Raw genomic sequence first — 22,431 nt, forward strand, 5'->3', positions numbered from 1 at the left:
ATTCGACTAGGATCGGGTACCTTTTAATGCTTAGTTTAACTGTTCCTAAAAAAAGAAGAAGAAGAAGAAAGGATGATAGAAATTTCTATTTAATTTTATTCAATAAGTAAACTTCCGGGTTACTCCGGTGGTGGCGGTGGACTGACTTATTGGTAAAATTTCTTTGGTAATAAAATGTGAAAGTAACTGGAAATTTCTAAATTTTGTGATCCCAACCAAAGGGACACGCCATTGACTCATTATACTCAGGGTAGACTCAATACAACAGATAAGAAATAAATAAACTACCAAATACTGCAACCCAAATTATTCTGTGGGCGGGCTATGACTATTATATGACTCTGTGAGCGGATGAGCCAATTAGCTTATCCGCGTTTTTTCAAAAAGAGGAGGAAACCAAACGGGTTTTCAATTTCATTTTCAAACTATTGTAGCTAGTAAATTATTATTCGGTTTAATTTAAACCTACTATTTAAATTAGTTTTAGCTCCTTAATAACCGTCAATAACAATTTGTTATTTAAAATTTGTTGTGAAAGTATCGTAAAAATATTATCCCAACAAATTTTAAATAGTAAGTTATTGAGCAAAAAAATAATTTAAATAGTAAGTTCAAATTTAAACCAATAACAACTAACTACCTATGATTTGTTATAAAAGTATTATGAAATGACTTCTCATAATAATACTCTCATGAATACATAAAAAATCTTATATCTACAATATTTTCATAACAAATTTTAAGTAGCAAATTATTTTATGTGATTAGTGAAAAAAAAAAAAGTACAGTTAAATAAAAATGTGCTGCGAAAATACTGTAGACTTATTATACATTTCACTCCTGTTTAAAATGGCAATGAAAATCCAACAAAGTTTGGTAATAGGCATAACTCATAAAAGAACGTTTACCAACAAAAAAAAAAAGTCATTAAAGAAAAGTCATTGAATCCCGTTGTCGAAGAAGATTCCCGCCGTGTTGTACAACAGTTGCCATGATGATCTCTTCTCTTTAATTCACTGTCTCTCTTTCTCTAACACTCAGAGTTGTGACCCACCAACCCCCAACGCCAAAACCAACATATATATATATATATATAAGTTAAAACGGTCTCAAAGAGAAAGAAAACAGAAACCAATACTAAAAATAAACAGAGCTTCGCGTTTTTGAATTAATCGTACTGGATATTAATATGAAAGGGAAAACCGGGAAAGGAAATTGGAACCTGAGCCTGATCCTGAAAGCGAACAAGCTAGGGTTACCGTCTGTCATTCTCTTATGCTCCTTCTTCTTCCTCGCTGGCTTCTACGCCTCCGCTTTCTTCTCTCTGGTCTCTGTGCCGGACATTTCTGGTGCTAGGCCAAGGTCGAGGCTACTCGATTCGGTCAACGAGGAGGAGAGCCACTACAATTTGTTGAACTCTGGAGAGACCGGTGACGATTCTATTACTTCAATTCCCTTTCAGGTACTCGATTTTATGCTCTTTCTATTTTAGTTTTAAAAGTAGTTCAGTTGGATTAGAATTTTTATCTGATTCTTTCTGTGATGCATTTTTATGGTTTTGAATGTGATCATAGAATTAAAATATAAAAAAATAAAACCAAAAATTAATTTGTACTTTTTTGGTTTTTTTATTTTTTTTAAATAATTTATTTGTAACTATGAATAGGTATTGAGCTGGAGACCAAGGGCTCTATATTTTCCAAATTTTGCAACAGCAGAACAGTGTGAAAGCATAATAAAATTGGCCGAGCCGCGACTTAGACCGTCGACAGTGGCTTTAAGACCAGGAGAAACTGCAGATAACACCCAGGGAATTAGAACAAGGTACCTTCTCTGTGTTCGTTTGTGTGCGTGTGAAGTCTGAGGCAGTTTTTTTATTATAATATATACTGTTACCATACTTTTATTTTTACATTAGATTATTAGGCATTTCAAGATGACCATTTTATTGATATTATAATTAAAGGGTGATTGAGATAATAAATATAGTAAATAAGTAGAGTCAGTGGTTTAATTTTATGTTTTTAACTTATCTCTCTTCTTGTTTCTCAAAAAAACTTATCTCTCTTCTTCTCAATGAATAAATTAATGAAATTTAAGTAATTATCTTGAAACTTCTGCTCTTTAATATTGAAGCACTGCTAATTGCAACTTTTTTCTTTTTCTTTTCCTTTTCCTTTTTAGTATTATTATTTATAATAATCATGAGATTATCATCATCATCATCATCGGCTGGTTTACTGTACAATTAAATATAATTTTTGTTGTACTGGTAATTAAATTAGTGTACATGGGCATTAGAAGTTTTATCAATTTTAAGAACACGAGTGATTATGTTGATGAGAAATTCTATTGATAGCTAATGCTTGCTTTCGAACAGTTCTGGCGTGTTTATTAGTGCTTCTGAAGACAAAACCTTGGACTTCATTGAGGGAAAAATTGCGAGGGCAACAATGCTTCCCAGGATCCATGGAGAGGTACTAGTCATTGTATTATCATCGTCATCATCATTACTCTCGTTCCATCTCTCTTGGTTAGAAGATAAAACTATTGTGTGTGGTTTTCAATTTGATTGGCCTGAGGTTTTTATATTTTATGATAACCAATTTTTGTTAATGTTTATCTATAAATTCAAAGTGAAATATTCATTTAATGAAACTTTTACTTATTAAAAAATTCGAAGTAAAAGATATGACAGTTTGTTGCAGGAATATCTTCTGATAATTGTGACTAACGAAGAATTTTTGAAGATGAAGACAAAAATGCTAACACAATGTATCCATGGAAGCATGGACAATGCTTTCTTTTCTTCTTTTCTCTATTCTTTTCCCTATTCTTTTCCTTGCCATGGAGAAGAAGATTTCTTGATGCTACCCTGCACTTTTTGGCAAATTTAGTTGCAGATATTGGTTCCTTATGCATCTCACATTGTACCTTTTAAGTTCTTTTTTTGAACCATCCAATTATATTGATTCTCAGCGAAACTTGCAGATATACAACTCATTACATCACTGTGTTGCCCCAATGATATTGATATCTCTGAGATCTCTCTCTCTCTTTCTTCCTGACCCCACCCCCCCAAACCACCCCTCTTTATTACCTCTCTCCCACTGAATTTATAGTAGAAATGAACTACCCAATTTTATAGTACCTGAAAAGAGTTTCTTATGTTGTCCTCGTATTTTCAGTTTCTACTCTACCCTCTCTCTCTCTCTCTCTCTCTCTCTTTTGGTAGCAAGAAAAAGATATGGCAGGTTTTTATGGTAAATGAAATTGACTTAGTTCATGAATAAGATTGGAACATATCTGAATCATTTAAATGAAAATCTCCTGACTTTCTTTTTTGTTTCCAATTTCATTAGTGTATTCTGATCCAATGCAAGCTATCACTAACTTGTTCAAAATCACCAGGGCTGGAATACTGATATTATCTTCTATGCTTTTGCTATTATCTTCTTTTATCTTATATACAAATGTATGAATGATCTAAATTTCCTTACCTAGGAAATTCTTATATTTAAATTCCGTGTTTCTCTTTTTTCGTTGAAGTAGTTAACCTTTTATTTCAGGGCAATTTTAAAATTGTCTGAGGATATCACCATGTTTCAGGCATTCAACATCTTGCGCTATGAGATTGGGCAGTTGTATAAATCTCATTATGATGCATTCAATCCTGCTGAGTATGGCCCACAGAAGAGCCAAAGGGTACATTCTAAGCAAAAAGCATAGGTTTTTGTTTGTCATTATTTGTTTCTAAAGCAAATTTCCGTGTTAGATTGAAAAAAATTATAAGCAAATTTCCATGTTATACTCTATAATATGTAAGTAGAAGGAAATTGCATTTCAGTTTTGGGCTGACAGCAAAGGTGGTGATGCTGCATCATTTTACATGATTGTCTTCTGAAAGAGAGTTTGAGGGGAAGAAAAAAATTATAGGATTTGCTCCATGTGACCTGCCTGCTGGACAATGAAACATCCATCCTCTAGGATTTACGTAACAAGGAACAGCTCTTCTCATTATTTTTCTAAAATTAACATATTTCTTTCTCAAACAGAATGTATGTTTTGTTTCTTTGGAAAGAAAGAAAATTGCAAGAATAGAATATTTTGCACTTTAATTTCCATAAAAATGGGAGAAACTTAAATTATAAAAATATTCAGATAGAACTTTAAATCACTAGGACGTTAAGTTTAGGTTTTACTGACAACAGAACTTTCATCTCCAATCACATGAATTAGCTGTGAGTTTATAAATCTTGGCTTCATACACTTGACAACCTTAATGATCTGCTTTATCAGTAAATTTTTATTTAATTAATAAAACTGTGTTTTACATGTTTAAACCAAATGAACATCATACACTCACAATTGTGTTTAGTTTCATATATTCAGTGTTTCTTCATTGCTTGTTACATTTGACATGCTTTGTTCCAGTTCTTCTTCTTCTTTTAAATTTACTTACCATAACTACAGAAACGTGTGTTTGGATAAAGTATGGTAAGTGTCGATCACATCTTGATCTTTTGAATATGAATTACTTGATATAAATATTAAGGTGTTTATGATTCTAAAGAATTGTAACATTTATCTTAACCCTCATACAGATGGCTTCTTTCTTGTTGTATTTATCTGATGTTGACAAGGGAGGGGAAACTATGTTCCCATTTGAGGTAAGATCAAGACCTCTGTTGTCTCTTTTTAGTTTTTTTTTTTAGAGTGGGGGTGGGGGGGAGGAATGAAATTTTGACCTTATTGTTAATTATTCTATGCATGATTTTTCGTATTTCTCCCCTTTTGGGGGTTAATGTATATATCCTGTGCTCTGACATGCAGAATGGCTTAAATATGGACGGAAGCTATGATTTCAAGGACTGTATTGGTTTGAAAGTGAAGCCACGGAAAGGGGATGGACTTCTATTTTATTCAATATTTCCAAATGCTACAATTGATCCGGTCAGTAACATCATTATCATTAGCACCATTATCATTAGACAGTCCATAGTTTCTTAATCAGGAAAATCATCCTTATCAATAGAGATTAGCCAAATTTTAAACTACTGAAAGTTTGTAGAATACCTCATTCTGCCAAATTGTGGCTACTTTCAAACTTTTCCTCTTATGTTGCTTTTACATACGTAGATTCTTGCAAATGTCTACAGTTAGAAACCTTCTCCAGATTCCCAAAACCTTTAATTAATTATTGGGTAAATTACATTTTAACTTATATTTTAGGGGTGGTTTCAAATTGAACCCTATAGTTTTAAATGTTTCAAATTAAACCCTAAGGTTTAAGACTATTACAATCTTATGATTTTACTAGTTTCAAATCGAACCCTAGACACTTATATTCATATCAATTTAAACCCTGGACACTTTCGTTTTGATGTGGGGGTTTGATTTTTGAATTTGATTGTGGGTTTAAATTAATACGATTTCAAAAGTGAGTGTTTGATTTGAAACTAAAGTTTGGTGTTTGATTTGAAACTAAGGAAACTATAATTTTGAATTTGTAACAGTTTTAAACCTCAGGATATAATTTATAACTTTTAAAACTATAGGGAGGGTGAGGTTGCGGGTTCAAAACCCACTAGGTGTAGCATCATCATTTGTGGGTTCAAATCTTACTTTTTCTTTTTTATGGTGAAGCATAATCAATTGTTGGACACATAGTAGCTTGATGGATATGAAAACCTTATATTAAAAGCGCTGTTAAATTTTGTAGCTATTAAAACCAATTACTAGGGCCTTAACACTATTGTTTACATTCATAATTGCATGAATTAGACCTGCTGTTTGTTGGCTTCTAGTAGAATTCATAAATTGAAAACTTTGGCAGATGTCACTTCATGGCAGCTGCCCTGTGATCAAAGGCGTAAAATGGGTGGCTACAAAGTGGATCAGGGATGAAGAACAAAATGATTAAATATTTGTACCTACAATCTGCTTGTATTTCTAAATTTTGTTTTGCCTGAGTATTTGGCAGCTCTCTTGTAGTATTATTAGAGGGATTAATTTGAAATTAATAATTTCTCATGTTACAGCAGCCAATTGGCCCTATAAGTAAATGATTATTTTATATAGGTAGTCTTCATTTAGAAGAAGTGCAAGCTTAACCCAAAACTGAGCTAGTTTGGGTTGGGACTTTGGGATTTTGAGCCTCGGTTGGGTCTAGGATCCTAGGTTGAAATTTCAAGCCTGATTTAGGATCGAGTTGGACTTGGTTTAAGTCTACAATTCAAGCCGCAATTGAAACTTGACGCGACCATGTATGTGCTATGCACATACCTATTTACCACCTCCTCCTTTCCTTTTTATTTTTTTGGTGCAGTCTCTTTGGTGTCTAAATTAACAGGCTTGATTGATCAACCGTAAGAATACAACATAAGCACGACGGCAAACACAAAAAAGCGACCGGGCCTATTACCATCTCCCTCTTCTGCTAATCGGATTGAGAATGGAAGGTCAGATATAGAAATAGGGCCCATCTTATTACACCTAAAAGCCCATTGGACTAAGGCTGTTGAATTAGCTTCTCTTAAATAAAGAAACACACCAAGTGGCAACAACTATGGTCTTCAGCATGTTACATTTTCCACAATGGGGAGCTAAGGTCCATTAGGGCTTCACTAAGTTAAGATGAATCCCCCTCCCACACCTAAATCAAGTAATCCATGGCTTGAATTACAGAATCTCTCTCTCTCTCAATTTTGAAAACTCGAGAGAACCCAAACCCTACCTACCACGTCCACCGTCACTTAGCAACACTTGCAAAATTCACTCATAATAAAGTAATAATTGATTCTCTCAATATATATACACACAATCGATCAATCCTACGAGAAGTAAACAAGAAGAGACTTTAAATAATCAATTTGGAACAGTAAAAAGGTATTATTATATCTATGATCTCAAAAACAGTTAACCTCATCATGACTTCCTTGCAAATCATTATTCATAAGCAATCACCTGTTTCAATAAATGCCCCCCAAAATGACACAAGCTCGTCTAGCAGTGAAAAATGAACTGCATTACGAAATTCTGGTCCAGTAATTGAAGAGATTTCTGGCCTATTGGCTGTGGCAGGTACCTCTTAATGCAAAAATATCATCCTTCTTGCAACTTCAACTCCATTTACTACGCAATGAGGGCAATATAAGTTCTCTCAGGACCATTATAGGAATTAAGTTCAACTCATTCATACACAGTAACCCAAAAAAATAAATAAATAAATAAATCACCAAAACAAAGCCTCCACCTCCTGAGTCACTCAAGGTCCACTGCCGGAGAATTGGAATAAATGCATGATGCAAATCTTCATATTGCTTGAGGCAGTGATAGTATGATTTTTACCATATAAGCAATTAGAACTGAAGGGGCAATGAGTCTCCCTCTAAGACCTGTACGGCGACGAGTCTCCTTCCAGAACAATACTGACCTAGTAATCACCATGTTAGTCTTTTTGTATACTCCTGACTAACCAGCTGGGGTAATGGCACTGCCTGGAAAATAGAATCTTAGAATTAAATTTTGAAAACGTTCAGGCTCAAAGAGACTTCAAATTGGTGCCAGTAGACAAGTAGCAATTTCCTTTTCAGACTCCTTTAGAGTTGAATGTTGGTTTTGTTTTTTATTTTTTTCTTCTCCTTTTTGTTTCCTTCTATATCGGTATACACCTCACTGAAGCATCAGCGGAATCCTGAACCCAAAAAATCTCTTTTCTTTTTACTTCTTCCTTGATATCTGGGACTGATGAAGACATACAGAACTCATCAACCATGCAGACAAGCCTGAGCTTCACTGGGTATGAAATCATGATTTGTGCCAGTTTTGATATGGTTGCTTCCCTAATCGCTTCAATACATGCATGCTACCAGCTGCTGAGAGTAGCCCCAGTGCAGCAAAAGCCATTACTGCTGCATTCCCAATGTTATGATAGTAGCCTCCCTGCAAAAATACCAAGTAGCAACTAAAGTAAATGACAATATCTAGGAATGAAAACAGATGTGAATTTCCTGAAAGCAAGTATTCCCAAGTCAGAATCCTCTATATGTTATTCTTTAAGAGGATAGCTTTGGGTATAATGTACACAGTTGTTCAGTAAAATTAATTTATATGTTATCCTTCAAGCATGCAATACTTCCCCCTCTCCCCAGCCCAAAAAATAAAATTAGAATAAGAGGAGCATTTTACATATGCCGCACTTCTAACATTCTCAGGTGGAAAACAATTATAGATAAGTAAGAAATTGAGTTTGGATCTTCTATTTCTACATATGCTATAAAGTTTCAGCCTAGTATAATTATATTGCCATCACTGTTGGGTAATGAGAAAAAGGTCACAAAGTTAAAAACCACCAGTTAACATAATTTGCCCTTCAAAATTGCTATCAGTCTACCAATGGTTTGCCACACCAATCAACCAGCAGAATACAAGATCCTGAGATTTTTAATGCCGTTCCCAAAGTTAGCAACGCCTTAAATAGAGAGATACACTTTAGGTTTTCAATTATTGAGAGAGAGAGAGAGAGGAACACACTTGGATCAGAAAAATCAGAATTGCTGCATTTGCAGGGGCTAGAGAAAGGCTTATCATTCCTCCACGCAGCTCATTTGGCACATACCTGTAAACACAATTAATAGCAGAGAACTTAAAAAACAGATCCACATAACTCTTTTTTTTTTTTTTTCTCTTTTTTTTTTCATAGGTAAAATAGTGGGGTTCAAACCACAGATAAAAGACACCACAAAGAATGCATAACAAAATTTACAGCCGACTCTTCTAAAGTTATGAGATAGAACACTTAGTTTAGCATACATGGTCCTCAATTTGGCAAGTGAAGGTAAAATCAGGCCAACGCAAGCATGGAACAAGCAAAATAGTGTGACCAAAACTCCAATTTCCTGCAGATCAGAAATGAACAGTGTAAATGTCCCAACATCTAACACCAGAGCCCCAACAGAAAAATATATTTCTCATAATTCCATAAATATAAGATGTGTACCTGATAATCATAAGCTACTATAGACAACACAAGTCCCATTATAATAAAGGAATATACTAGGAAATCCTCAGTGCGAAGTGATGATGGTCCACTAATAAGCCATGGGAATACTGTGCTTCCTAGCATTCTCGCACCTAGCAAACAAGGATATATCAACCCTAGATGCAGTTCTCGTCCATCAGCCTAAATTTACACAAGTTTCAAAGAGTTTCACAATTTAGTAGATAATTCGCTAGTCAGTATTCATGATCTAGTCAATGTTGAGAGATTAGAGTATAGAATCATTGAATTGAAAATAACCTAAAGAAGGTTAAAAAGAATAATAAAATAAAAGACCCATCCTGCAAAATAGTGTTTCGGATGTGATGATTTTGCATCAAAATTTTTTACACCATACCACTAATGTTGGGGCCCACAGAATCCAAAACACTGCAATGGAGAAGTGAAGGCAAGCTTGTGCCCATGCCAAAAGCCAAATTCTTTTATCTGCCAATCATAAAGAGTTCGTCAATAATAACCTCATGCAAAAGAGTGATTGGAAATCAGATGTTTAATTATTAAATATTAGTATAGCCAAGGAGACAATTAATCCTAAACTGCAAGGGAATGTCCACGTTGTGTAGGACTCATAATGCAGATCCACAAATATGAGAGATGCTACAAGTACTCATCTCCTCTCAGTAACACAGGAAAAATTCAAGGTAGATTAGTTCATATACACAATTTATTAAAGTGAAGAAAAAGACTTCATGAATCAAGGAATAGATGAATTGTGTGGACCTGGAAAATAACAAAGCAGAGCAGCTAAGTGATGAAGAAGAGCAAAAGGAGGAAGACAATGATGACAAGTAAAAAACTGGATCAAGTCCAAAGCAAATAAAAATAGACCATGACAAGTATCATTTGAAGGCAGCAAAGAATCTGTCAACAAGATGATAGCCGCATGAAACATTAAAAAAAAATTATAAAAGAATTTGAACAATTAGTTCAGTTATTTTTCTAACTTGAATGACTTCTAAGTGTCATGACACCTGTATCATTCCAGTCCCAATAGCGCTTAGTTAATAATAGATTTGACTGCCATTTTGAAATTGCCCAGAAATAGTTTGCTTAAGTAAAAGAAAAGACAAGATAGATTTAATTAAAAAGATGGGACTCTTACCACCAAAAATATATGCATTGAAAGACATTCTATACTCCGTAAATGCGGGTGTTTGTATAGTTCCTTTCAATCCTCTAGTAAAACAAATAATGCTTATCATTGCCAAGAAGATAGCTGCAGTGGAAGGAGATACTATGTTCTTTTCCAAATTATCACCAACCAGCCAATTTGCAAACACCTGGCTTCCAATGAAAGATGCAGACTCAAAATAAGTCATTAACCAAAATGTATCACTCATTGAATCTTGCCTGTGCCCTTGCTGCAAAGAAAGAGACACAAAAACCATAATCACTAGCAATTCAGCTATTCAACATATGCCTATGATGTCACACAGGAATTCAGTCCCAAAACATGAGACCAAATGAAACAGGAACTAATCACTTAATCAGGTAAACATACTTAGGCTAGGACTGGGTCACTTCCATGAGGGAAAATTATGGCACCTACATCAAGTACTGAAAAATAAAAAGTGAAGAATGATCTCTCTTAACAAACCTTTTCATGTTGAACAACCATCCACGTCTCAAAACTGAATGAAAATATTGAAGAGGTGAGAGACAAACAGATGCTTGCCACCAGAACACTTGGATGAGAAGTAACCCTCTTCCATATGCCAACAAAGAAGTGAAGGATGCAAAAAAACAGACAAAATTTTGCTTGACCTCTACACACAGGAATATAAACAATTTCGTAAGAGTTTACTACATATTCCATTCCACAAACTTGAAAAATTAATGCTCCAAAGATGTCACAGCATTGAAAAAGAAGACTCGGTTCTATCAAGTTCACACGTTATGTTTAAAAGCCTTACATAAAAAACATGAAAGCTAAACACCAGAAGTCCAATATCTAGGTCTGTATTCTGCACCGATATACAAAAACCTGGCAATGATTCCATATCAACTAAGATTACTGAAAATGAGAGCCTTTATCACCTGCAAACTCTTTCTTCTTCTATTTTTTTAGGTAAGTTCTCGACTTCAAATTTGTTCAAAAATTATTTCCAAAGTACCTATTTTTTCCCCAACTCCAAAATTTCAAACTATTCATCTGTTCAAGAATTCAGAATACATTAATTTATCACTATTCAATCTTATTTCATAACGAACATAAATTTATTTTTTCCTTTTTCTTCTTCAAATTAAATTATGAATAATCTAGACAAATAGCATCTAAATAAATGGCAAAAGGCGCACTTACATTAAATCGGAAAGCACGCCTAAGAAAGTGCCAACGAAAAGAGCAGCTGCAGAACCAACACAGAGATACAAAACCATTTGCTCTCTGCTAACACCATAATAAGCTAGCTCGAACTCTCCAAACACTGACCACAGTCCTTCCATTGCTGTGAGATTTGCAAAAAAACAACGAAAAATCAGATAACCGATCCGAAATCTAATCGGACAATAATTCACCAAATAGAAATCACTCAGTTTGTTTGTCGAGAAAATGCAAGAAAATCAAAATTGAAATTGGATTCCACATTGTAAAAGAAGAGTATGATTGAAGTGTTAATTATGATTTTGAGATTGACCTGAAGCGAGGGAATAGAGGAAGAGAAATTTCCGCTGGAAGCGAAGGAAGGAAGAGGGGATTCCATGGTCGAAGAGAGTGGAGGTTTTGTTGGAGCTGCTGTTAGAGGCATAAGGGAAGAGGAATATGGAGAAGAGGCAGGAGATGAAGATGAATATGAAGAGCGCGGGATTTGGTTCCCAAATGGAGCTCTCGATCACCACCCCCATTATGTGTTGCTGGAAATGAGTTTTTGAGTGTGATTTGTAATTGGTTCGGATCTCAGAGAAAACCTAGATCGTGAGCCATTGATAAAGTGAATGAAAGCAAGCGAGAGAAAGAGAGAGAGAGAGGGACAGGCTTGGTTGGGTTTAGATCTGAAAAGTGGACCGGAAAAGAGAGTGACTCGTTTGAAGCTGATGACGAGGGAGCGAATTTTGGCTCTCCAACTGCAAATGAAAACGCGCCGTTTTTAGCAACTTCCAGACTTCCAGTTGGCCGCAACGCACCGTTTCCTTTTATTTCTTTGATTGATTTATTTATTTTAAAGGGTCTATTCTTTTTCTTTCTTTTTTTTATTTTTATTTTTATTTTTCATGAATGAAGAATTTTATTCAAGAAGAAAAGAACTACAAAACAATAGGGCACCCAGCCTCCCTCCTGATAACATCAACAAAACTGGAGGGACTATTCTTTTATAAGTTATAAGTTATAACTAATAATTTTTTTTTTTAAAAATAGAAAAGTTAACTGATGCTCTAAAGACATTGTTTTAGAGAATTTTTTTTATATTTCTCATAAAGTGGTATCAAAATTTTTCTATAAAAAAAAAAAGAAAGAAAGATTGAGGGATAAGATAAACTTGCCAAAACTCAAAAGAGTAGTGGACCTTTAAAAATAGTTAAGGAACAATTATGAACCTATGTACATAGTTGCACCACATAAAGAAAAGATGTATATATCTATAGTAAAAAAGTCATATAGTATTTCTTCTTAAAAAAAAAAAAGTCATAATATTATGTGGTCACCTATTTAATAAAAATTTGTAAATAGTCATTTATTAGGGGAAACACATATTGTCCTATTGGTATAAAAATTGTAAGTATTATATGGTGGCTTATTCCTAACAGCCATGAGCCTGTTGGATCAAAATCCCCAATTAATTTGTATTCTGCTTTGGGCTTGGCCCACAATGGAAGGTCCCAGAAGAGGTTGGGCTAGTAGGTGATGGTTTGAAGCAGTGGCGTGGTGTTTATTCGTTTGAAAAGCAGTTGTCCAAAGTGAGTACTGACTAGCCAAGGTCCCCTTTTTGGGTGTCTGAACTAGATCACCTAACCCTAGTATCAAACTATAATTCCTCACTTTTCATTCATCTTTCTCTCCTCGTTTTTCTTCCAACCCCATCTTTGATTTTCCTTTCCCCTTTAATACCATTTTCTTAGTGGACCCATCATAATGAGGGAATATTCCACACGTGTGTGAGCTCCTCCACTTGTGAGGTCTAAATGGGTTCTTGAGTCTATGTCACTGTTTCTACGTATTTCATCGTGTACTAGAAGTGGACCCTACTACCCTGCTATTGAAATGATTTTCTGGTAACTTGTGTCTAATGCTGAATCTTACGTTCGGCAAGTGGATTTCCCAAAGGCACTGCTTTATGTTCTCGGCTGCAATGGATGTTTCTTGGAATGCAACTGCCGAGGAGGGTCCCTTGCTTAAAACACCTCAGCATTCATCTAGTTGGTGCGGGCCTATCTTGGGCCGAACTAACCCTGGATGAGCCTAGATTGGTCTGGGAATAGGCCAGCCTTTTTGCCCACTTAGATATTCGTTTATGATTTATTTTGTGATTTGTACCTATTGCATCCTCTTTTTCTGTAAAAGGGATGCAAGCCATCTGTATATTACAAATAATCGAAGAAGCTCTCTTTCATATTTCCATAATCTTCCATACTCTCTTTCTTTATGCCCCATGGGCAAGGGCACTGAACTTGGGCTTGGGATGACAAATCGAGTATTAATATTGATAATGATGGGTTGTGTTGTTAACTAACGTGAGTTTACTATCCTGAGTCACGACAATTCGTTAACATAGTTTTTGAGTTTGGCCCCCCAAAAAGGAGAAATCTTTAGTATGATGGGAGAGTTGTACCAAAAATTGGCCTAAGTAGGTCATCCTAATTTCAAACTTTAGTAGTTCTTTTTTTTTTCTTTTTCCTTCAAAACAAAGCATAGCAATTACAAGTTTCACACGTATTTATGAAAAGATATCTCATTGGAAGTAATGATTACAACTCATCTAATCAGGCTATTTCGATGCATCATTCGTCAACACAGGTGCATGCTTACGCATGCGGTTGGTAAAAAGTAGCATCAACTTAAGTTAAGCTTTAGTGCTTAATTTTCGCAGCATCTTTAAATACATGTTGGTTGAATGTAAATTTGAGGATCTGCTGTGTTCCTTATGCTGTAGAAAACGTGAAGAAGATTAGAAAGTCTCAAGCACTTAAAAAATTAAACAATGCAATGGAAATCTTATTGGCTTAGCTACCTGTACAAAATGAGTTTCCTAATTTAATGGAGGATTGAAAGATTCTAAATTTCCCTTTTCCTCATAATCAAGGAAACAGATCTACTAAAAGAATTCCTAGGCCTAAAATCATATATACTTTTACTGTAAACTCATTGAAACAGGCTGAAGCAGGAACTGAAAATACGTTATGCCATAAATACAAGTTCAGTTTTTTTATTGCCACAGAACATTGCAATATCTACTAGGTAAAAACCAGCCTAATGACTCCAATCCTCAAAGCGAACTCCTCATCCTTGCTGTGAGAATGTAGGAGACGCCACTCTGCTGATGAAGAGCAACTGGCAAGTGCATGTCCTTGTCCTGAAGAAGAAAACAAGCCTAGTTAGTGAAAAGCAATACATTTTATGTTGGAGCACTTAACTTGAAAACTATCCCTCAAATTGAATCATATCAACTACATAGCTTAACAAATGCTGACCATAAAGTAAAGGATTAAGGAAGGAGAAAAATGCCAGATGTGTCATTACCTTAATCTTTGAATCTGACACATTGTAGTTGTGCTTTGGTAGATACTAGATTTTACTATCCCACTAGTGGTTTCTTGATTCAATATATGTATACAGTCTCAAAATAGTTTTGGTAATGATATAATCATAATCTAATGCAAAAATATACATACACATATTGACATACATATATGTCGTTGTACATTTTAAGTGTGTGTGTGTCCCTTGCCAAAACTAAATTTATAGGTGAAAGCTGCAATACACTTTAATAGGGCATACAGAAAAGGAAAAATCACCAATTGATCCAATGGAATATTGAACGGCAGATATTTATGATAGACATGTATCTTCTTTCATACAAGTACTATGTTGTTAACCAGATCCCTGAAAAGCTCATAAGTGTTGCAATTTTAATTGAAATGCTATAGTTGCAAACTATTACTTATAGTGGAATATATATATATATATATATATATATTTCTCAATCCATTTTATTCCGCATTTTCAAAAGATGTTACAGCCAATCTCAGCCTTACAGACATCTCCTAAGTATTTTTCATCTGGAAAATGTTAATTTGCATGGACAATAAAGTTTTCCTTTTCTGATGTACATCATTGAAAATTGTAATACTCAATTTGCCTATGATTTGCAAGACATAATAATAGAAACATTCCATTTATGTTTGCCAAGTTTCTCCATTACACCATACACTGTCTGGCATGCAAGTCTATAAAAAAATTAAAGCAAGGAATATCCTAACCAAATGAGCATGTGCATACCAAAATTAAGTAGTTTGGACCCCAAATGCATTTACATCCAATCCCTCAAAACAAGGCTTTATCTCCATTTTCCTGCCAATAAAGAAAACAGTGAGAATAAAGTCGGCTCTTGCGGGAGAAGTGATAACTGACGAGACAAAAATACCATCCAATGATCCACTAATATCAAATACCTTTCATCTACAGCACCTGGTTTGATTGGTAGCAAACTCTTTAAATCAGAAGCTAGCTTCTTAAATACTTCAACCTCTGCTAAAACATGTTCATGATCTCCCTGTACCAATAAATACATGCCAGGACTATGAACCCCATTCCCCATCAAAGAAAATCACTAATAGGAAAAATCCAAAAGCAAAGCCTTACAACAAAATCATCTTGCATCCACCCAGGAATGCTTCCCGAGAGAAGGGAGATGTACAGCTCCATTGCCATTTCCGGACTCATGTTCCCAAGCTGTTGCCAAGCATTCCTGCATAACCTTCATCAATTAAATCACCCAATGAAGTATAGCCAAAAACCTATTAGGATGACTACTAATCAAGCTATACACTAGAAGGAAAGGTCTTAATTTGTTTACACATTAAGTCCATCTGTGTTGATACTTGTAGCTAAACTAGATTTCTGATCTATTTCAACATTGGCTGTCATAAATATACCAAACACAGGTATCATTTCAACATTTCAGTCCATCAGCCACAACCGACCACATTCTTTGATGTTGTTTTTTACTCAATTTTTGATTATCAGTATGCTTTTTTCCGAGACTCTTTATCTGCTATGCTTTTATGCCTAATGTTCAAGAGTAATTCTAGTATCACATAAAAAGTCACAACTTTTGCTACAACTTTCCTACATTGAAAATCTGTCACTTTCATATAGACCCACCACTCATAGTTTACCATGTGGACAATTACGGCAAAGGTTGTGGATTTTTTTTTTTTTTTTTTTGGTGGTCTTAAAATGTTTGTATGTTCACTCACCACAACACTATCTTTTGCATATGTAATCATGATTATAAATTGTACTATGAGCTTGGTAAATTAGATTTTTCTCAACCAACCCAATGCAGGTTACACACACCTCCATGCATTCGATTTGAGACAATTTTATCAATTTACACCAAAGATCTTGCTTCACCTATTAATTAAAGGCATCTCAAAAGTGGCAATCACATATAAGAAAACCAATACTACAAGACAAATTCGCAACCACAATATTTAAACAACCTAGCACTTGCTATAAAAAAATTATTGACTAGCTATTTACCATTTTGCGCGAGCAGAGAGCTTCAATGCCATTGGTTGGGGTTCATGGCAAGGCCCTTGTGTAGCAATCTTGTGAAGCCCATATAACTGCATCTTCAAATTGCTTCCAAGACTCGAAACTCGATCAGCATTTTCAACAGAACCGACAAACGCCACCGCGGCACCGAAAACCTTTTCCAATTCAGTCCTCTCGATCCCTTCCCATTCCCAATCATCCTCTAACTCAATTAACTTATCACCTCCATTCTTGTCAAACTCAATCTCACGAAGCTTTTCCTTTCTGGGACTTTTATCAAATACCGTGTCTCCTACGACAGGTCTCTCTCCCACTTCAACGATCTTAACTACCTCCCTACCGTTATCGTCCTCCTTCGGTGACTCACAGTCACACCCTTCAGATTCTTGAATTCCCAACTTTTCCTGAACCAGCACTTCGGTTTCGCTTAAGCTTTTATTGTCATCAATTTTCTCAACAAGCCCAACTCGAATTTTGGGTTCAACTTCGAGTTTAGGCACCGATTTTACGGAAACGTCATGAAGCTTGCGAAGGTCATTATTAACCCAGGTTATAATAACAGAAACGACAATGATCGTGAGGGTCAAGAGAGTAAAAAGAATTTCCATGGTTATTATCATTGTGTGTTTGCGTGTGAGAGAGAGAGAGAGAGAGAGAGGGGTGAAGAGGAGGAGAGATTGATATAGATTAAGAGACGGAAAAAGAGGAGAGGATTTTTTTTTTTTGTGCAGAACAGAGCAAAGTATATTCTGCTTATTGGCATCTGCAACTACCATGTAGGTGTCGGTCCCAATTGGATGGCATGCGTCTCTCAACTCAAAGAGACCCAATTTGAAAAGGACTGTTTCACTAATTTGTGTGTGACAGATAGAGACAGACAGGAGGCGGTGGTTATGGACCAATATGGGTGTTCTAGTAGAAGACCACTGGAGTAGTTAGTAGATTGATAATATCCCATTAAAAGAGGACCTCTAATTAAGCTTAACTGATTTTTTCTATAAAAAAATAAAACTTAACTGATAATTATTCCTTTTTCCATTGAAGTTCTAATTGGATATGAACACCAAAAAAAAAAAAAAAATCAATAACTGATGATAATAAAGCGTAATCATTATCAACCTGTAACTATAATTCAAACGATTTTTTTTTTTCTTCAGGAAGTTAACCCATAAGAATTATAAGCTCACTTCACCTGGTATGAAATAAAAAAATAAAAAATAAAAATCTTACCTTATATGTTTGAAATTTTTAAGGGCTTCTTTATATATAAAAAATATGCTTTAAGTATTGATGATTTTTCTGCTTAAGTTGAAGAGAATCGAAATCTTTACTTCTTTGAACAAACTCTTTCTCTAAGATATAATTATTGATTTTCAATCTGAATAAAATTCGTGGTGCTTTCATTAAAACTAATATATATATATATATATATATGTTCAAATCGTATTCTACCTTACTAACTATAGGGGGTAAAATCTCAGGCTTAACTCATTTAAAATGGGCTAAGATTGGAACCCAATACAATTAATTTGTAGAGATAGATATGCAGGTCAACACTTAGATTCCTCGGAAGTGTGGCTTAGTGATTAAAGAAGTAAGGTTGGCCACAGGAATGGCTTAACAATGACAGAAATTTAACAAGGAAGAGTGAAATTCTTATTTATCTCTCCTCTAACTGAGAATCTATTGTACTTGAAGAGAATTACAGTTTATAGTCTGGTTCCTATCTCTCTCTCTCTCTCATTTTTCGATCTCGTTCATGTAGGATCTTCCTTCCTTTTATAGCCACTTGAATCACATCTCAACCTTCCACTTTGAGGACTGCTAATCTTTCCCTTGATACTTGTCCCATCATTGTTTTGCTAACGGTGGTAGAGTAGGATATAGGCTATGAGTGCACTATTCAGAGATCATTTTGCCATAAAAACGGCCAATGGATTGTTGTAGTGCATTCAACGCGGAGATGATGGTTAATTTATAGGAAAATTTCTTTCTATCTTCACTTATATCTGTTATCTTTGCCCTCTTCGGCTGCCCAATTCTCAGTTGGGGTGGCTTCAACCTTGTTTGCCATGTGGCTACCCTGATGATACTTCCTCAAGTATTGGATGCCCCTCAAGGACATTTGCTCGTCGGATGTTTCAGCCATCTCAACTAGATTAGAATTGATTTGAAGGTAGGTTGCTCCCAATTGCTCCTCGAGTCCAATTTAACAAGAGTGCCACTCATAAACCTTCCCTCCCACACTAACCTTTTCTTAATTTTTTTTCCTTTTATAAAAAATATAAAATAAAATAAAAAATCTTATTCTACCTTTAAAAAAAAGTAGACCCAATAATTGGCTAGTGCTAAGCAAGATTAAATATTAAAGTAACCAAATTCCAAACCGATAGAAAACTTAGGTTGATGATAATAAAGAAAGATAACACACAGTATTAGGAGATAATTTGATGTGCAAGCAACATGGTGTCAATTCAAAGATGTCTATTTCATTTTTTAATAGGACGATAAAAACAAAAGCCCAACAGTAGCAAGCCAAAAATACTCACGAGAGTGGGATGTGTAAAGGTGAAAGGATGTCCATGTCAAAGGAAGGGCCTTTTATGGTCTATAATAATAGTCGGCGGTACTGTGCCAGGTGTGGTTCATGTTTTTCTTGTGGTTTTAATTGTCTTTATCACTCATTAACTTAAGGCCATGTCCACGTTTGGAAGTAAAAAAACAACAGTTACAAGAATTATATTAGATTAGATGTCTTATTATATTTTGTTTAGAGTCATAGAGTGCATCACTTGGACCGATAATCTCTATAGGATTCGTAGTGATTAATTAATTAATATGATGTGCTTGCTCTAAAGTCTAAAGTCTAAACTAAAAGCAATGACTAAAAATATACAATGAAATTGGATGAGCAACCAAGCATAAGAAAATTGCAGGTATGTGGTCCATTCGTGAACTAATGATAAAAGCTTCATACTTTTAGCTATGATCTGTAATTGCTTGCAATTGGGGTACATTCATGGAGCAAACATTGGGCATGGTGAATTTAATATAAGTTTGATGTCTCCTAGATCCAACGATTTTTATTATTATTTTGGACTGAATTCTTAGATGCAACAATTAAGAAACTAGTAATTTAGCAAATGATAAAACAATTAACAAACTAGTATTACTGAATTTTAATGGGTTGCAATTAGTTCAATTGATAAAGTCTTTAAGGGTTGAATAAGAGATTTAAGGTTCAATCCTTACTTATACCAAAAATCGATTGGTATTTTCGTCTAATAATTAAAAAAGTATAATCATTAAAAGCAGATGTTATAGGTTGAAATTAAAAAAAAAAAAAAATTTATATATATATATATATATATAAAATACTATCGCAAATGTCACATGCAATAGTTTAGTTGTTTTTGTAAAATATTTTTGCTTTGCATAAAAAAGTTGTCGGTTGGTGAACCACGATTGAGGAGGTTTTGCCGTATACAGGAATCGCAATTACATTTCCCACCTGATAAAAGTAAAACCATCCCAAATGAGACTCATTGGGTTTTTCAACTGAAATTCTCTTTAGATTCAACCTGGGATGGTGGGATATAAATAAACTCTCCTCTATATTTGATGACCCACAGTCAAATGTAGATTGTAGAATCAAAATTCCCCTCCTAGCCAATCCCTCACCTGATAGGCTCAGTTGGACACCAAACAAGCTTGGAAATTTCACTGTTAAATATGCTTACCTTTGGACCAATCACCTAGATTCCAGGATACAGGTCCATTAGACAAAATGGAATAGAAAGTAGAAACACCAATAAAAACTAAACATCCTCCTTAGTAAAACTGCTTTGATTCCTTTGAATAGCAGATGGCCCCAGCAAGACACAGCCCATGTTCCATGCGACAACCACAATCTCTAGAGCATATTCTCCTCGATTTCCCTTTCTCTGTGGTTTGCTGCTCTCACTCTTATTGGCCAATTAATCTGAGCAGGTTGGGAATTCTCTCTACTAGTGAACTAGTCAAGAAAGTAATTTTCCCCTCCAAATACCTTAGATTAAAGTGTGCTTTGGCATGAATTATTTTTACTAACTTATTTTACTATTTAGTTTATTTTTGTTACTATTTATGGGTCTCATTGTATTTTTTGGTACTATTCATGGGTCTTACTGTATTATTTCAATTAACTTTTACCTTTATTTACAGTACTTTCAGTAAAAAGTTTTCAGTTTTAGTAAAATAAGCAGATCTCAAACGGACACTAAGTAAGGATGATGGAGCACAATTCACTTTATTTACTGCAATGTCACCCGACAAGATATGATGGGTTAGAAATCTAGTTTTTTAAAGAGAAGAGCTTGTGTCTAGTGGTGGTTGAACCAAGAATTCACCATTCATACTTATCAAAATTTTTCTAACCCTCACTATAAAACACCAAGTCCTTGGATCCCTTCTTACTAGTTGAGATATTCTTATAGGATTTGATATCTTTCACCAGATAACCAACCTTAGATGGTCATCAAAAGGACTTTCACATAAACAACACCTCCTTACCTAGACGCAAGTTCCTCACTTATTTGTTGTTGATCCCTATGACTGCTTGAGATTCCAGATCATCAATGATTGTTTGGGGGGCCACACATAAAATTAGACAATGTATATATAAATTAAATCTATTTTTTTTTATATGGTCTCTTGATAAAATCAAGAAACAAAGATAAACATTAGGCACTGTCAAATTAATTACATCCATATTCCATACTATATATAAAATATGAATTAGTAATGCATATAATTTTAATAATCAATGTTTAGCAAAAAAAAAAAAAAAATTAATAATCAGTGATAAATAGTATTTCAGCAAAAAAAAAAAAAATGATAACAGTATTATATTTTATAGGTACAAATGTTATATGATACTAGCTTGTAACCCCATACATATGCATGGATACACTTAAAAATATACAATAAAATGCATAATATATATATATAATTTAAATACTATTGATAGTCATTTTTATATTTTGTTAACTCTTTAAAAAATTTTGTAAGGATATTATTAGGTATAAAATGTAAATTGTCCATTTAAAAAAAAAAATTTATTGTGAAGAACTTTTTTTTTTTTTTTTTACGATTCATTTATTCTAAACTCTTTGGTTTTTGTATTTATTAATTCACTTGGAGGAATATTTATGATATGACATCACATTTGATTCTAAAATTAAGAAATAAAACTCTTTAAGAATAAATAATTTATAATACATGGCACAAAATTAGAACTCTAATTGAGAGTTCTAATTTAAGTTTATCCCATGTTTACCTGTTAATATATATATATATATATATATATATAGATATAGATATATGGGTTATTTTAACTAGCCTCTGAGCACGCGCTCACGCGCGTGCTCAGAAGCTCTTCTATTTTTTGGGTAAGGATTAAATTAGAGCATTTATTATAATTTGGAATTATTATATTTTTCAATCACAAAAAAAACCTAGGGGTGTGATGAGTGTCATGTATGGAGAAATAATTTTTCAATCACACTCCTAGATTTTTTTGTGATGAAAATGCATAATTAGTATACATTGACATACAATTAACATGCCAGAGATTACGGATTTTATCAAAATAATAAGATTCCAATCAATGAAGAAT

General features: G+C 34.3%; 3 protein-coding genes across 4 annotated transcripts; 1 reads left to right on the forward strand and 2 right to left on the reverse strand.

The window, feature by feature from the left end:
• The first annotated feature begins 897 nt into the window (after positions 1-897).
• On the forward strand, positions 898-6,078 carry LOC126732870 (probable prolyl 4-hydroxylase 9). The gene is made up of 7 exons (XM_050435918.1): positions 898-1,462; positions 1,667-1,824; positions 2,381-2,477; positions 3,610-3,705; positions 4,605-4,670; positions 4,834-4,953; positions 5,837-6,078. Exons 1-7 carry the CDS (start codon positions 1,190-1,192, stop codon positions 5,921-5,923), a joined length of 897 nt encoding a protein of 298 aa, XP_050291875.1. The 5' UTR covers positions 898-1,189; the 3' UTR covers positions 5,924-6,078.
• A 695-nt stretch (positions 6,079-6,773) lies between these two features.
• LOC126732869 (uncharacterized) lies at positions 6,774-12,166 on the reverse strand. Of its 2 annotated transcripts, XR_007659570.1 has the most exons (10): positions 11,698-12,166; positions 11,364-11,508; positions 10,659-10,827; positions 10,164-10,422; positions 9,399-9,487; positions 9,002-9,184; positions 8,815-8,900; positions 8,536-8,620; positions 7,256-7,944; positions 6,774-7,134 (listed from the first exon to the last, which is right to left on the reverse strand). XR_007659570.1 is itself a non-coding variant. In XM_050435916.1 (9 exons), the coding sequence occupies exons 1-9, from the start codon at positions 11,903-11,905 to the stop codon at positions 7,810-7,812; spliced, it is 1,359 nt and encodes a 452-aa protein (XP_050291873.1). In that variant the 5' UTR covers positions 11,906-12,166; the 3' UTR covers positions 6,774-7,809. The 2 variants fall into 2 exon arrangements, 1 of the variants encoding a protein (XP_050291873.1); XM_050435916.1 differs by having other exon boundaries at positions 6,774-7,944.
• Positions 12,167-14,181: 2,015 nt separating this feature from the next.
• Positions 14,182-17,666, reverse strand: LOC126732871 (acyl-CoA-binding domain-containing protein 3-like). The gene is made up of 5 exons (XM_050435919.1): positions 16,761-17,666; positions 15,858-15,963; positions 15,668-15,768; positions 15,495-15,566; positions 14,182-14,568 (listed from the first exon to the last, which is right to left on the reverse strand). The coding sequence occupies exons 1-4, from the start codon at positions 17,549-17,551 to the stop codon at positions 15,500-15,502; spliced, it is 1,065 nt and encodes a 354-aa protein (XP_050291876.1). The 5' UTR covers positions 17,552-17,666; the 3' UTR covers positions 14,182-14,568; positions 15,495-15,499.
• Between the last annotated feature and the right edge of the window lie 4,765 nt (positions 17,667-22,431).

The sequence above is a fragment of the Quercus robur genome, chromosome 6 (assembly GCF_932294415.1).
Source record: "Quercus robur chromosome 6, dhQueRobu3.1, whole genome shotgun sequence".
Lineage (NCBI taxonomy): Eukaryota > Viridiplantae > Streptophyta > Magnoliopsida > Fagales > Fagaceae > Quercus > Quercus robur.

Bases quoted from the DNA above. Each gene is read 5' to 3' on its own strand.
- LOC126732870 (XM_050435918.1), top strand. From the start codon at position 1,190: ATGAAAGGGAAAACCGGGAAAGGAAATTGGAACCTGAGCCTGATCCTG. The intron at 1,825-2,380 runs GTACCTTCTCTG...GCTTTCGAACAG, and splicing joins ACCCAGGGAATTAGAACAAG to TTCTGGCGTGTTTATTAGTG. The intron at 4,671-4,833 runs GTAAGATCAAGA...TCTGACATGCAG, and splicing joins AAACTATGTTCCCATTTGAG to AATGGCTTAAATATGGACGG.
- LOC126732871 (XM_050435919.1), bottom strand. From the start codon at position 17,551: ATGGTAGTTGCAGATGCCAATAAGCAGAATATACTTTGCTCTGTTCTG. The intron at 15,769-15,857 runs GTAAGGCTTTGC...TTATTGGTACAG, and splicing joins GGATGCAAGATGATTTTGTT to GGAGATCATGAACATGTTTT. The intron at 15,567-15,667 runs GTATTTGATATT...CTTTATTGGCAG, and splicing joins CCAGGTGCTGTAGATGAAAG to GAAAATGGAGATAAAGCCTT.
- LOC126732869 (XM_050435916.1), bottom strand. From the start codon at position 11,905: ATGGGGGTGGTGATCGAGAGCTCCATTTGGGAACCAAATCCCGCGCTC. The intron at 9,488-10,163 runs GTAAGAGTCCCA...TATGATTGGCAG, and splicing joins CAATGCATATATTTTTGGTG to ATAAAAGAATTTGGCTTTTG. The intron at 9,185-9,398 runs GTATGGTGTAAA...GTGTAAATTTAG, and splicing joins TGTGGGCCCCAACATTAGTG to GCTGATGGACGAGAACTGCA.